Source organism: Dendrobates tinctorius, unplaced genomic scaffold, assembly GCF_039654945.1.
Source record: "Dendrobates tinctorius isolate UK_male_01 unplaced genomic scaffold, ASM3965494v1 ptg000016l, whole genome shotgun sequence".
Lineage (NCBI taxonomy): Eukaryota > Metazoa > Chordata > Amphibia > Anura > Dendrobatidae > Dendrobates > Dendrobates tinctorius.
Window position 1 is genome coordinate 71,363,187 of NW_027361684.1, and position 16,058 is coordinate 71,379,244.

At 45.7% G+C, this 16,058-nt stretch overlaps 1 protein-coding gene across 1 annotated transcript; it reads left to right on the forward strand.

The window, feature by feature from the left end:
• Positions 1–7,314: 7,314 nt before the first annotated feature.
• Positions 7,315–13,018, forward strand: LOC141080615 (uncharacterized). Its single transcript, XM_073565960.1, has 3 exons — positions 7,315–9,676; positions 10,265–10,373; positions 11,088–13,018. Exons 1-3 carry the CDS (start codon positions 8,095–8,097, stop codon positions 12,541–12,543), a joined length of 3,147 nt encoding a protein of 1,048 aa, XP_073422061.1. The 5' UTR covers positions 7,315–8,094; the 3' UTR covers positions 12,544–13,018.
• The last annotated feature ends 3,040 nt before the right edge of the window (positions 13,019–16,058 follow it).

The window sequence follows — 16,058 nt, forward strand, 5'->3', positions numbered from 1 at the left end:
TGTGAGGCCCACTGATATCTGAGTGCTATGTGACAGGCTCGATGGCACAGCTGCCTGTGACCAAAGTGACGAGAGGATAATGGAGATTTTGAATCTCTGCGCACACTTTTGGACACTGGACACTTGTGGATTGTGTGAGGCCCACTGATATCTGAGCGCTATTTGACAGGCTCGATGGCACAGCTGCCTGTGACCAAAGTGACGAGAGGATAATGGAGATTTTGAATCTCTGTGCACACTTTTGGACACTGGACACTTGTGGATTGTGTGAGGCCCACTGATATCTGAGCGCTATGTCACACGCTCGATGGCACAGCTGCCTGTGACCAAAGTGACGAGAGGATAATGGAGATTTTGAATCTCTGCGCACACTTTTGGACACTGGACACTTGTGGATTGTGTGAGGCCCACTGATATATGAGCGCTATGTGACACGCTCGATGGCACAGCTGCCTGTGACCAAAGTGACGAGAGGATAATGGAGATTTTGAATCTCTGCGCATACTTTTGGACACTGGACACTTGTGGATTGTGTGAGGCCCACTGATATCTGAGCGCTATGTGACAGGCTCGATGGCACAGCTGTGACCAAAGTGACGAGAGGATAATGGAGATTTTGAATCTCTGCGCACACTTTTGGACACTGGACACTTGTGGATTGTGTGAGGCCCACTGATATCTGAGCGCTATGTGACACGCTCGATGGCACAGCTGCCTGTGACCAAAGTGACGAGAGGATAATGGAGATTTTGAATCTCTGCGCACACTTTTGGACACTGGACACTTGTGGATTGTGTGAGGCCCACTGATATCTGAGCGCTATGTGACAGGCTCGATGGCACAGCTGTGACCAAAGTGACGAGAGGATAATGGAGATTTTGAATCTCTGCACACACTTTTGGACACTGGACACTTGTGGATTGTGTGAGGCCCACTGATATCTGAGCGCTATGTGACACGCTCGATGGCACAGCTGCCTGTGACCAAAGTGACGAGAGGATAATGGAGATTTTGAATCTCTGCGCACACTTTTGGACACTGGACACTTGTGGATTGTGTGAGGCCCACTGATATCTGAGCGCTATGTGACACGCTCGATGGCACAGCTGCCTGTGACCAAAGTGACGAGAGGATAATGGAGATTTTGAATCTCTGCGCACACTTTTGGACACTGGACACTTGTGATTGTGTGAGGCCCACTGATATCTGAGCGCTATGTGACAGGCTCGATGGCACAGCTGTGACCAAAGTGACGAGAGGATAATGGAGATTTTGAATCTCTGCGCACACTTGTGGACACTGGACACTTGTGGATTGTGTGAGGCCCACTGATATCTGAGCGCTATGTGACACGCTCGATGGCACAGCTGCCTGTGACCAAAGTGACGAGAGGATAATGGAGATTTTGAATCTCTGCGCACACTTTTGGACACTGGACACTTGTGGATTGTGTGAGGCCCACTGATATCTGAGCGCTATGTCACACGCTCGATGGCACAGCTGCCTGTGACCAAAGTGACGAGAGGATAATGGAGATTTTGAATCTCTGCGCACACTTTTGGACACTGGACACTTGTGGATTGTGTGAGGCCCACTGATATCTGAGCGCTATGTGACACGCTCGATGGCACAGCTGCCTGTGACCAAAGTGACGAGAGGATAATGGAGATTTTGAATCTCTGCGCACACTTTTGGACACTGGACACTTGTGGATTGTGTGAGGCCCATTGATATCTGAGCGCTATGTGACATGCTCGATGGCACAGCTGCCTGTGACCAAAGTGACGAGAGGATAATGGAGATTTTGAATCTCTGCGCACACTTTTGGACACTGGACACTTGTGGATTGTGTGAGGCCCACTGATATCTGAGCGCTATGTGACAGGCTCGATGGCACAGCTGTGACAAAAGAGACTAGAGGATAAGGGAGATTGGATTGCTTTTAAAAAAGCAGTTTGCGGAGCAGTGGGTAAACAGCAATGCCAGCGTGTCAGGAAGCCTTAAAAGGCAGCCCAACAACCAACACCACTGATACACCACAATATAGCCTCCCCTTGCACTGCACACACAGTGACTTGTGTGTTGTGCAGGCCAAATCGCTAGCAGCAGAAGCAGTTTTTTTGTCTTCTTCCCTGCCTAACGCTCTCCCTACAGAATCAGCAGCAACCTCTCCCTATACTAAGATCGGCAGAAGTAAGATGGCGGTCGGCGTGCACGCCCTTTTATACCCCCTGTGACGCCCACCAAAGCAAGCCAATCACTTGCATGCCCTTCTGAAAGATGGTGGTGACCCGTGCCTAGGTCATCACGTTGCCCACAGTGTCCGTGGATCCTGATTGGCTGAAAAAGAGCGCAAAACAAACTTTTGAAACGCGACTTTGGCGCGTAAGTCGCCGACCTCGTTGCCGACCTCATCCTAGGGTCGGGTTTCGTTTCATGAAACCCGACTTTGCCAAAAGTCGGCGACTTTTGAATTTTTTCGACCCGTTTCGCTCAACTCTAGTAAGTGCAACAATAATTGTAAGACCCCAAAAAATAAACGAAGAAAAAAATGTACTTATTGAACAAATAATGTAGTGTAAATATGTCAAAGCCCTAAAAAAGGCTACATAAAATTGTTTTTCATACTTGAGCGAACATTCAAAATCTTAATGAACTGACTTTTTTTCAAACATGTAAAGCTTAATATTAATATTCTATTCTTTATTTTATTTAATCGTGCCTCAGTTATACCTGTACATGTTATCCATTCCTTGTAGAAAGTTATGTCTTCTCCAGGTTGACAGAAAAGTCTATTATAGTCACTAATGTGCTATCTATATCATCCAAGCTGAAAACATGATATAGTAATATAAAAATATCTCATGACTATATGTCAATAAATGGCCAAGGGGGATATATAATGGAAATTCCACCAAAGTATGTATCCTATGAGAGACTCGGAGTAAAAAAAAGAACAAAATGTAATATTGAGGGTATGTGCACCCGTTGCGGATTTGCCTGTGGAATTTTCTGTGCGGATTCTTCCTCTCTTGGCAGAAAACGCAGTTGAAAATCCACGATGCGTTTTTGATGCGGATTTCCATCCATTTTTTTCATGCAGATTTGTATACGTTTTTGTAAGTTAAAGAAAGATATATTACTTAACAAAAAAAAGAATTGTGATGTCATTTCCTTGTCCAATCTCTTCTTTTACATACTCCATTGAAGATTATAATATAATCACAAACCATATTCAAATATAATGTTTACACACACAAAAACAATATACGTGAATATTTATATATATCTATATAAAGATATGCTGCTGTATTCTTTTTGTCTATATTGTGCAGTTTTTGCAGCTTGCACGTGTTCACATTAGGAGGTGCTGGTCGGCTTTTTTTTTCTCTATTTAGTTGCTGGATGCTAGCTGCCTCCAGTCTGATCTTGCACCCCTCCCATTGGCCTTGCTGGTGGCCAGAATCAGCTCTACCTGCCCATAAATTGTAGGCTTAGCCCTGTAGTGACATGTTTGTCCAAAATTGTAGGCTGATGGCCCAGAAGTGGCTTATGTACGGTAGAGCAGGGACCCATCAGGGGGAGGTCACCTTGCCGTGGTTGATGGGCTTACATGAATTGGCTAATTTGTGCACTAAGAACCTTCATTTTCCAATGCAAAATATAAATGGAAAAAAATCTGGCAGCACTCCAGTTCAAGGAAAAATTGTGGGCTTTAATCCAGCACCATGTGGTGCAATGTTTAGACGTCACAGCACGGTCTTTGTCAAGCGCAGTGTTACCATAGAATAGTGCCCTTTTTATACATATCTCTTCAATTTACCAATATACAAAAATTAGCATATATTAAATATAAATCGTAATCAAAATGTATAAAAAATTACATTGTAGTAAATATGAGAACCATCATGGTGTTTACATACTGTATATAAGGTACATGTTAGAATGCAAAAAAATTATATCCAACTGTACCTACAATCATTGATACAGCTAGATTAACAGTGATTAAAAGATGTGAAACACCTATGTGATATTTAAAATACATAAATTATAAATCATCTGGAATACTCAGACCCATACATCATGCTGCAGTTCCACCATAACAGCATTTTCAGAGCACAACTGAGCATGTCAGTAATCAGATACTCCCGATTGTCCACTTGGCAGTGATGTCAGCGATGATGTCAACGCACACGCTCACTAGACACTTCCACGCCCTGCTCCACCATTACAAGTGCTGGCAACTATGCCCATACAGTATTTCATAAGAAAAAACAGCATTTGTTCACAAAAGAGATAAGTCTCAATACTTAAATGGAGTAGGGCACTTGTAATGATCGTATTAAGTGATGAACTGGACATCCAAAACATTTATACCAATGGCTGTGCATAAGCCACAAGCACTACGCCACATGTCCACTAGAGGACAGAAGCGGAGTACCAGCACACAGACAGCAGCCATATAGTGGATTAACCCCCTGCGCCACCTCTATGCACTATCACCTAAATGCACATGCCAACAAACATTCATCATATAAACTAGGTGCCAGATATCACTCACAAAATTTGGGCCTTAGGATTAAATTTATCTCATATACTTTATACAATATACAAAAAGGACATACAACAATTATTGGTTAGAGTTTCTATCCAGGGATTCAACCTTTAAAAAGAAAAAACAGTATTTAGAAATTAATAAATCAAAAATTAATGAGCCAAAATTGGCTCAAATAAATACAAATAAACTCATATCAGAGTACAATATGAGGTGCAATGAATCATTTGGTTGACATTTGAAACAATATTTTACCTCACTAATTGTATCCTCTGTGATCTCCTACTCTGATGTCAGTATTGTCTTTTGCTTCCTCCCCTGCCCAGAAGCTGTTGTATGTTCTGTACACAGTGAGACATAGAAGACAGTAAAGTGGTGGAGAGCGAGTGAGCAGATGAGGGAAATAGCACATGGGGTAGACAGGTTCAAGAAGAGATGACATGAGATGAGAAGACAGCAGATGGGGCAGAGATAAAGCACACAGGGGTGAGAGAGAGAGAGCAAAGGGGGAGATAGCTCAAATGGCACAGCACATGAGGGGAGAACACAGCACAGGAATGAGAGAGACAGCAGACAAGGGGCATAGCACATGGGGTAGACAGGTCAAAGAAGAGAGCACAGACAGGAGAAGTCAGCACATGGGGAAAGAGAGAGTGGATAGGTGGGTGAGCACATGGGGGAGAGATTCTCAACACTGCAAAGCCTGCCCTCATTGTGACATTACTGCCCTCTCGATGCAATAACATCGGGCCTTCATCTGGTATAATTTATAGCAGTCTCAGTGTAAGTCTATAATTTTAAGGGTAGGTTAATTTTTGACATTGAGATATAGAACATCAAAAATAAAATCCAGAAAATCACATTGTATAAATTATATAAATTTATTTGCATTTTGCAGTGAGAAATAAGTATTTGATCCCCTACCAACCATTAAGAGTACTGGCTCCTAAAGACCAGTTAGACACTCCAAATCAACTCGTTACCTTCATTAAAGACAGCTGTCTTACATAGTCACCTTTATAAAAGACTCCTGTCCATAGATTCAATTATTCAAACTCAAACCTCTACAGCATGGGCAAGACCAAAGGGCTCTCTAAGGATGTCAGGGACAAAATCATAGACCTGCACAAAGCTGGAATGGGCTACAAAACGATACGAAGGACGCTGCGTGAGAAGGAGACATCTGTTCGTGCAGTAGAAAGAAAATGGAAGAAATACAAAATGACTGTCAATCGACATCAATCTGGGGCACCATGCAAAGTTTCACCTTGAGGCCTATCCTTGATTATGAGGAAGGCGAGAGATCAGCCTAAAACAACATAGAGGAACTTGTTAATGATCTCAAGGTAGCTAGGACCACAATCACCAAGGTTTAAATCCTGCAGTACCCTAAAGGTCCCCCTGCTCAAGAATACACTTGTGCAGACCCATCTGCCAATACCTGGATAATTCTGTCAGTGATTGGGAGAAGGTGCTGTGGTCAGATGAAACAAAAGTTCAGCTCTTTGGCATTAATGGGGGTGTTTCTCTGCTAAGGACACAGGACTACTTCGCCGCATCAATGGGAGGATTAATGGAGCCATGTACCGTAAAATTCTGAGTGGCAACCTCCCTCCCCCACCAGGACATTAAAAATGGGTCGTAGCTGTGTTTTCCAGCAAGACAATGACCCAAAATATACAGCCAAGTCAACAAAGGAGTGGCTCAAAAAGAAGCACATTAACGTCATTGAGTGGCCTAGCCAGTCTCCAGACTTTAATCCCATAGAAAAATTGTGAAGGTAGTTGAAGCTCTGAGTTGCCAAGTGACAGCCTCAAAATCTTAATGATTTAGAGGTGATCTGCAAACCAAGGAGTGGACCAAAATTACTCCTGACTAGTGTTGAGCGATACCACCCGATATTGAAAAATATCGGATTGGATTGGATCGTCTGATATCCAAAAAGTATTGGGTATCGCCGATTCCGATCCCGGAAGTCCCATTCAAGTCAATGGAACAGAAATATCGGAATTAAAAAAACCCTTTCTTTCCTTGTAGGTTAATTCTACATGAAGAAAAACAACTAATAATAATGTAGAATGTATTGTGGGAGGTGTAGGAGACATTAAAGCCATAGAGGTTTAGCCCAATCAAATGGAATAGCAGGAATTAAAAAAAATTTTTTAAAGACGTTCGGAGTTACAAAGATATTGACTATGTTAACCTCTTTTATATTTTGTCAGATATGTATGTTTCACTACTTCCATGCTCTTCACCTTCTTTTTTACTTCTCCCACACTTTCTCCTTCATCATCCTCAGCAGCAGCATCTTTTCCATCAACTTCTTCTTCACCTTATTCATCTTCTTCTTCTTCACCTTCTTCCTATTATTCTTTTTTTTTTACATTCTTCATATTCTTCTTATTCAACTATTATTCTTCTTCATATTCTACTTCTTCATCTTCTTCCTATTCTTCTTCTTCATCATATTTTTATTTGTGACAGGCATTCCTGTAGTTGTTATCTATAAAAGTTTGAAGATTACACCTTCCGTTCTGCCTGTCACAAAAGATTTACAACAGGATTTGTCCGCGTTCAGTTTGGCCTGCAGCAGCAGGCATTTTCCAGGGGCACCACGAGGAGGAACAGACTCACCCCCATACACAGCTTAGTCTTCTTCTGCTTATAATTTAGATAATATCATTTGCTCTGATTTTTAGTCTTATGCTGTAATGTTTTTGGACTTTTATGCTAGATCCGTTATCTTCGCATTTAGTGTGTCGGCCATCTTGTTTCCTGGACTGTGCATTGACTTTTGCCCTCAACCAATATGGAGTCCTCAGCTTGTCGTTGGCCATCTTGTTTCCTGGCATGTGCAGTGACTTTGCCCTCAAATAACATGGAGTACTCAGCTATGATGTCCCTGCCCTGTTTCCTGCCAATTGTCCTTTTAATCAGCTCCAGCTGATTCACCTGTGCTCCTGAATCAGCTCTATTCCCAGTTTGTGACTTGGTCTGTGAAGCCTGGATCTCCTCTGCTTGGAACCATTTGTGGACACAGAACCCTTCTGCTTGCCAGCTACTTCTGACAGGAAAGTAATAGACTCTGAATATCATTGGTTGTTTGCCTAACTCTGCAACTATCCTGCTACTGCACTACTTGTATGGAGTAATACAAGAAATGCTTAAGAAGCTTATGTCTCATGTGTCTTATTATACCCATGCGTTAGACTCTAGATAGACTGTATACCACATGACAGATTCAGGAGCCATGATAGAGTCTGCTGGGTCTGAGACACCGCTGCAACCTGTATAGAGATTTTTTTTTATTTTTTATTTTTTATTTTTTATTTTTTTTTTTTTTTTGGATCTTTGCCGTTGGGGAGCCGCTGCAGGCTGTGGATCCAAGATATCGATATATGTGATAGTGGTTGTGGCTTCTCACAACCTTTCCAGGTGAGCACATTCCCTTCTTTTAAGTCAGGAGTGTTACCACAGGTAAACACTATTGTGCTCCTTTTCTTTCTTTCCAGCCTCTCTGCCATACATCTTTGGGGAATATGGAGGACTCTGTTAAACATCTGTGCGAAGTAACCAATTCAATCCTTGCCGATCTACAGGCAGTAAAGGACAGCTTTGCAAGTCTGCGGGATCGGAGTGATCATAATCTACAGGTGTTCGGACAAACCACTCAGGACTTACGAACCCGGATTGAGGTTCTGGAGCGACAAGTCCAAACCCAAACTTCCACCCCGGCAATGGGAATCCCCAAGCTACCACCATTCCGCTTTGGCGGTGAACGGGAAAGATTCAGAGGATTCATTAATCAATGCAAACTGTTCTTTGCGGCTCATGCGCCTCAGTTCCTTACTGAGCGATCTAAAGTATTAACAATAATTATGCTACTCTCCAACAAAGCTCTCGCATGGGCAAACCCTCTAATTGAGACTGACGACGACTGTCTAAATAACCTTGATGCTTTCATTTCAGCTATGGGGAAGGCATTCGATGATCCGAACCGCGGTGCTACAGCGGAATCAGCTATGTTGACTTTAAGCCAAGGTAAGCGCTCAGTAGCAGAATATGCTCTGGATTTCCGGAGATGGGCCCTCGACACCACTTGGGATAGCTCCGCTAAAAGATCGGTTTTTCGGAGAGGATTATCCTCTGTAATTAAGGACGAACTTGCTCGTGTCGACCCACCTACAGCATTAGGAGATTTTATCAACTACTGTATTCGGATCGATGCTCGGCTTACTGAACGCAGACAGGAGAGGTGGTCGGAGCTAAGGCACTCTAATCATTTATTCTCTCCCTCTCCAGCCAAGGAGTCCTTGAGCAGGATTATACGAGAACCAAAACCCGAGCCTATGCAGGTGGACTCTTTACAGAGACGGGTCAGTGATGCACGTAAGGAACAGCGACTAAAGGAAAATCTGTGTTTCTATTGCGGTAAGTCAGGACATTTCATCATCAACTGCCCCAGTCGTTCTCGTAAGACAACTGCAGCCATCATACACTGCGAGTGCTGTGAGAGGGGTTCTGTCAGGTCCGCACTACAGACCCCAGAGGGAGTAGAAGATACAGACATTGATTACTCGGACTTGAACTCCGTTATCTCTGAGCCCGATGCAGGTGTTACTGCAGCAGTTTTTCCGGTCCTCTCAGCGGTTTCCCAGCTGAGCTGCAAGAACAACAATTCTCATTGCTTCATTCCCCTCAAACTCAGGGTTCACTCCGTTTGGGTATCTACCTCCGCTATGATTGATTCAGGGGCAAGCGGCAATTTTATGGACATCTCCTTTGCCCAGAGACATAACGTACATTCAGTAAAGAAGGCTACTCCTGTACAGATGGAGACCGTGGATGGCTCACTGTTAAACTCGGGACCAGTGGACCAGGAGACGGAACCCCTGAAGGTCCTCATGGGTATTGACCATCAAGAGAGTCTGTCCTTTATGCTCATCTCTTCTCCTCATTTCCCTATTATTCTAGGACTGCCTTGGCTGCAGGCTCAGAATCCTACGATTAATTGGGAGACTAAAGAACTGCACTTTCCGAAGACACAGATAAGTCCAGAAGCTTCAGTCTGCTCCATCCCTAAGGGACCACCATCAGTCTCAGAGCTACCAGCAATATACCGTGAGTATGCTGATGTGTGCGACAAAAAGAACGCAGACCTACTACCCCCTCACCGTCCATATGACTGTCCAATAGACCTATTACCAGGTGCAGGGATACCGTTTGGCAAGATTTACCCTTTGGCAGGGCCAGAGCTAAAGGCGCTAAAGGACTATATAGATGAACAGCTAGCCAAGGGCTTCATACGCCATTCTTCATCTCCCGCTGGTGCACCAATCTTCTTTGTGAAGAAGAAAGACGGATCTCTTAGGCCCTGCATAGATTATCGGGAGCTCAATAAGATCACGATCAGAAACCGTTACCCACTACCTTTGATTCCGGAATTATTGGAGAGAGTACGGCATGCAAAGCTCTTTACTAAGTTGGATCTCCGTGGGGCCTATAACTTGGTCCGCATTAGACCTGGGGATGAATGGAAGACTGCTTTCAGGTCACGCTACGGACACTTTGAATACCTGGTAATGCCATTCGGTTTATGTAATGCCCCAGCAACTTTCCAACATTTGGTGAATGACATTTTTAGAGATCTCCTGGATACATTCATTGTAATTTATTTGGATGATATCTTGATTTTTTCTAACTCCACAGAGGAACATCACAGACATGTGAAGATGGTCTTAGAACGCCTTCGACAAAACCATCTGTATATCAAACTAGAAAAGTGCGAATTCCATCGGACGAAGATCCAATTTCTGGGGTATGTAATGACGTCACGAGGAATTAGTATGGATGAGAGTAAGATCCAAGCCATTAAGGACTGGCCGGTCCCCAAGAATGTAAAGGAGGTCCAGCGCTTTATAGGGTTTGCTAATTTTTATAGGCGTTTTATCAGGAACTTTTCTGAGGTAGTGTCTCCCATCACACGGCTTACCCGCAAGAACTCTGCTTTTACCTGGATCCCCCAGGCTCAAGAAGCATTTTCCCGCCTGAAACAGAAATTCACCACGGCACCTATTCTGGTGCATCCTAACCCTGAACGTGCCTTCATAATAGAGGTGGATGCCTCAGACAGTGCCATTGGAGCTATCCTCTCCCAGAGGACAGGCGAGAAAGAAGTCTTACATCCCTGTGCTTTCTTTTCTCGGCGGTTGTCTCCTGCAGAACGAAACTATGACGTGGGTAATAGAGAATTGTTGGCCATCATCGCAGCCTTCAAAGAATGGAGACACCACCTTCAGGGAGCTGCACAGCAGATAATCGTCTTTACTGACCACCGCAATCTCGAGTTTATCAGATCGGCTAAGTGTTTGACTCCTCGCCAGGCTCGTTGGAGTCTTTTCTTAAACCAATTCAGTTTTGTTATCTCTTATAGACCAGGATCGCGTAATGGAAAGGCCGATGCGTTGTCTAGACTCTACTCAGATGAAACTATCCCACTCACGTTTCATAAGACTGTTATCTCTGATTCCAGGTTCCTGGGGGTGATCCATAATCAAGACTTGCTTAACGATATCAAGGAAGCATACCATACGGATCCCTGGTTGGCACAACCATCTTGTGAAGTAAGTCTTGTATATAAGAATGGTGTGTGGATTCAGGGGCAACGCCTGTATATTCCTGAAGCGGCCAGAGGGAAAGTACTGCAACTCGTCCACAATTCTAAAATAGCGGGGCATAGAGGAGTTCTGAAGACTCAAGAATTCCTGTCTCGCTTCTTTTGGTGGCCCACGTACAGAAGAGACGTTCTGGATTATGTCACTTCTTGTGAAGTCTGTGCTAGATGCAAGACTCCACGTTCGTCGCCTACAGGTCTTTTACAACCCCTACCCATTCCCACCCGTCCATGGGGATCCATATCAATGGACTTCATTGTGGAGCTGCCAACCTCTCAAGGGAAGAACACAGTTCTAGTGGTGGTGGATCGGTTAACAAAGGCAGCCCATTTTATTCCGTGTGTGGGTTTACCCACTGCGAAACACACATCGGACTTGATCATCCAAAATGTGTTTCGTCTGCATGGCGTACCGGATGAGGTTGTATCTGATCGAGGGGTGCAATTCACTTCAAAGTTTTGGCAGCACTTCTGTGCTGCGTTAAACATCAAAGTTAATCTATCTTCTGCCTTTCATCCGCAGACAAATGGACAGACTGAGCGGACTAACCAGACCTTAGAACAATATCTCCGCTGTTTTATCTGCCACCTACAAGATGACTGGGTGGATTTGCTCCCACTGGCTGAATTCTCTTACAACAATTCGCAGAGCGCTTCCACTAAGCTGTCACCCTTTTATGCCAATTTGGGTTATCACCCTAACATCCTTCCTCGATTTCCCATAGACACACCTCTCCCAGCTGTAGCCGACAGAATCACATCTCTACAACAGAACCTTGATCTACTTAAGAGGAATCTGGAATCCGCTCAGGACAGGTATAAAAAATCGGCAGATAGGTTTCGTAAACCTGCACCAACCTTCAAGGTAGGAGATTTGGTTTGGCTGTCAACTAAGAACCTTAAGATGAGAGTACCATCATCCAAATTGGGTCATAAGTACATCGGGCCTTATAAGATTACTAAGCTTGTCAGTAACGTTGCCTGTCGCCTTCAACTGCCGAGATCTATGAGGATTCACCCTGTGTTTCATGTTTCTCTACTGAAGGCTGCAACTCCCAATTCTTTCCCTGGTCGTTCTTCTTCCCCTCCTGCTCCGGTCCTCATCGATGGCCAGGAGGAGTTTGTCGTGGAAAGGATCCTGGACTCCAGGTTGCGTAGAGACGGGGTGCAATACCTGGTACAGTGGCAAGGCTATTCTTCTGAGGACAACTCGTGGGAACCAGCCTCCAATCTCCATGCGCCTCGTTTACTCCGCCAGTTCCATCAGAGGTACCCGGGAAAGCCTGGACTGGGGCCATCCGGAGGCTGTCCTTAAGGGGGGAGTAATGTAATGTTTTCGGACTTTTATGCTAGATCCGTTATCTTCGCATTTAGTGTGTCGGCCATCTTGTTTCCTGGACTGTGCATTGACTTTTGCCCTCAACCAATATGGAGTCCTCAGCTTGTCGTTGGCCATCTTGTTTCCTGGCATGTGCAGTGACTTTGCCCTCAAATAACATGGAGTACTCAGCTATGATGTCCCTGCCCTGTTTCCTGCCAATTGTCCTTTTAATCAGCTCCAGCTGATTCACCTGTGCTCCTGAATCAGCTCTATTCCCAGTTTGTGACTTGGTCTGTGAAGCCTGGATCTCCTCTGCTTGGAACCATTTGTGGACACAGAACCCTTCTGCTTGCCAGCTACTTCTGACAGGAAAGTAATAGACTCTGAATATCGTTGGTTGTTTGCCTAACTCTGCAACTATCCTGCTACTGCACTACTTGTATGGAGTAATACAAGAAATGCTTAAGAAGCTTATGTCTCATGTGTCTTATTATACCCATGCGTTAGACTCTAGATAGACTGTATACCACATGACATATGCTTAATGTTCTTCTGCTTTTGGTTTTTCAGCTTCTTGGTCTTCTGTCTCTTGTTGTTCTGCATCTTGGTGGTTGTCTTCAAGTTCTTTGTCCTCTTGGTCATCTTCTTCAGGGTCATCTTTTTGGTCTTCTTCGGTGTGGTCTTCAGGGTCGTCGTCTTCAGACTCGTCGTCAGGGAGATCCAGAGTGAGAACCAAAAACCATTTCCACAAGCTCGAACTTGGAAAAGTAGCAGAAGGTACTGGAACCTGGATGGTTAGCAGAAGGAACCAGAGCAAATGGAACTAGCGAGGACCAGCTGACGGTGCTGTAACCCGGAGGGGCAGCATAAGGAACAAGAGCCTATGGAAAAACTGTGGACCAGCTGATGGTGCTGGAACACGGTTACTAAGCAGGAGGTACCTGTGCTACAAAGTACTACCAAGGACCAGCAGACGTTGCTAGAACTTGGATACCGAGAAGGAGGCACCTAGGCCAAAGGCACTGCCGAGAACCAGCTGACGGTGCTGGAACCCGGATGGGTAGCAGAGCTGCAAGAGCAAATGGAACTAGCGAGGACCAGCTAACGGTGCTGGAACCCGGAGGGGCAGCAGAAGGAACAAGAGCCAATGGCACAACCGTGGACCAGCTGACGGTGCTGGAACATGGTTACTAAGCAGGAGGTACCTGTGCTACAAAGCACTACCAAGGACCAGCAGACATTGCTGGAACTCGGATACCGAGAAGGAGGCACCTAGGCCAAAGGCACTGCCGAGAACCAGCTGACGGTGCTGGAACACGGATGGGTAGCAGAAGCTGCAAGAGCAAATGGAACTAGCGAGGACCAGCTGACGGTGCTGGAACCCAGAGGGGCAGCAGAAGGAACAAGAGCCAATGGCACAACCGTGGACCAGCTGACGGTGCTGGAACACGGTTACTAAGCAGGAGGTACCTGTGCTACAAAGCACTACCAAGGATCAGCAGACGCTGCTGGAACTCAGATACAGAGAAGGAGGCACCTAGGCCCAAGGCACTGCCGAGAACCAGCTGATGGTGCTGGAACCTGGATGGGTAGCAGAAGCTACAAGAGTCAATGGAACTACCGAGAACCAGCTGATGGTGCTGGAACCCAGAGCGGCAGCAGAAGGAACAAAAGCCAATGGCACAACCGTGGACCAGCTGATGGTGCTGGAACACGGTTTCAAAGGAGGAGGTACCTGTGCTAAAAAGCACTACCAAGAAACAGCAGACGTTGCTGCAACTCGGATACCGAGAAGGAGGCACCTCGGCCAAAGGCACTGCTGAGAACCAGCTGACAGTACTGGAACCCGGATGGGTAGCAGAAGGTACCCATAATAAACAAAGTTGCAAAGCCGCGAGCAGGCCGCAGTTACCGAAACCCACAGTCCCACAGGGGGTGCTAGTCCTATTGGCACTACGGAACCAGCCTTTATTACCAGAACCCGCAGCCCACATAGGAAGCACCTAAACTGCAGGCACCATAGACTCGGCTACCCGACCGCAGCACGACCGGACGAGTCGGTGGCAAAGTGACGCTGACGCTCCCCGGAAACAGCAGGCGTGCTGGAACCAGGCTGGGCAGGAGGGAGTACCCGTGCCAAAGACACTGCCGAGAACCAGTTGACAGTGCTGGAACCCGGATGGGTAGCAGAAACTACAAGAGTCAATGGAACTACCGAGAACCAGCTGACGGTGCTGGAACCCAGAGTGGAAGCAGAAGGAACAAGAGCCAAAGGTACAACCGTGGACCAGCTGACGGTGCTGGAACACGGTTTCAAAGCAGAAGGGACCTGTTATGAATGAGTCAGCGAGGAGGAAAAAACAAAAAGCAAGCTAAGCCCAGAAAACTGGAGAGGTTGGTAACTAGCGGATTGCAGACACCTGATCCTATCCACACAACTAGCAGTAGCCGTGGAGCGTGCCTACGGTGGTCCTAGACGCCTCGTCACAGCCGGAGAACTAAATAAGCCTAAAGAAAGAAAGGGAAAATATAAACTGCCCCAGAGCAGACCCCAAAGCAATAGACAGCCCCCAATATGTTTTGTCGGTGAAGCAAGATGAAAACACAAACACAGATAGAAAGATAGGCAGAGCAAACGATGGGACCCTCACTAACTAGAAAGGACAGGAAAGAAAAGCTGCTGTCTGCAATCACGCAAAAAACCCTGCCAAAAAATGTCCAACTCTTCTGATAGAAAAAGGCCCTAAAGTCGCTAGACTTCAATTCCCTATATCAGCACTCAGGTATATTCTGAAGATAGAGCAAAAGAAATCAACTGATCAGAGACAAAATGGGGATTCAGCCCAGTCCTAGCCAAGGCTGGCTGAACACAAAAACTAAGTAAACCAGACAAAACTCATATGAACAAAAGCAGAGAAAACTTAGCTTTAAGGAGGCAGGAACCAAACTGGAAACCAGAAGCCACAGTCAGGAGAAATCACCAGCAAGAAACTAGGGAGTCGGCTGCCTTAAATCCAATCAGAAATTCCTGATGTCCAATCACAGTCCTCTTCCTCAGGTGGCTGGTCTCTGCCATTTAGATCAGCTTCATTACCTCCCTTCACCAACAGAGGGAGTCCAGATAGAGAACTCACTACTCCTCTGTCAGCACAGCCAGCTCCATAACCCTCACCAGAAGCCAGAGGCAAACCCGAAGATGAGCTCACAACAGGTACCTGTGCTAAAAAGCACCACCAAGAACCAGCAAACGTTGCTGGAACTCGGATACCGAGAAGGAGGCACCTCGGCCAAAGGCACTGCTGGGAACCAGCTGACGGTGCTGGAAACCGGATGGGTAGCAGAAGGTACCCATAATAAACAAAGTTGCGAGCAGGCCGCAGTTACTGAAACCCACAGTCCAACAGGGGTGCTAGTCCTATTGGCACTACGGAACCAGCCTTTATTACCAGAACCCGCAGCCCACATAGGAAGCACCTAAACTGCAGGCACCAGAGACTCGGCTAACCCGA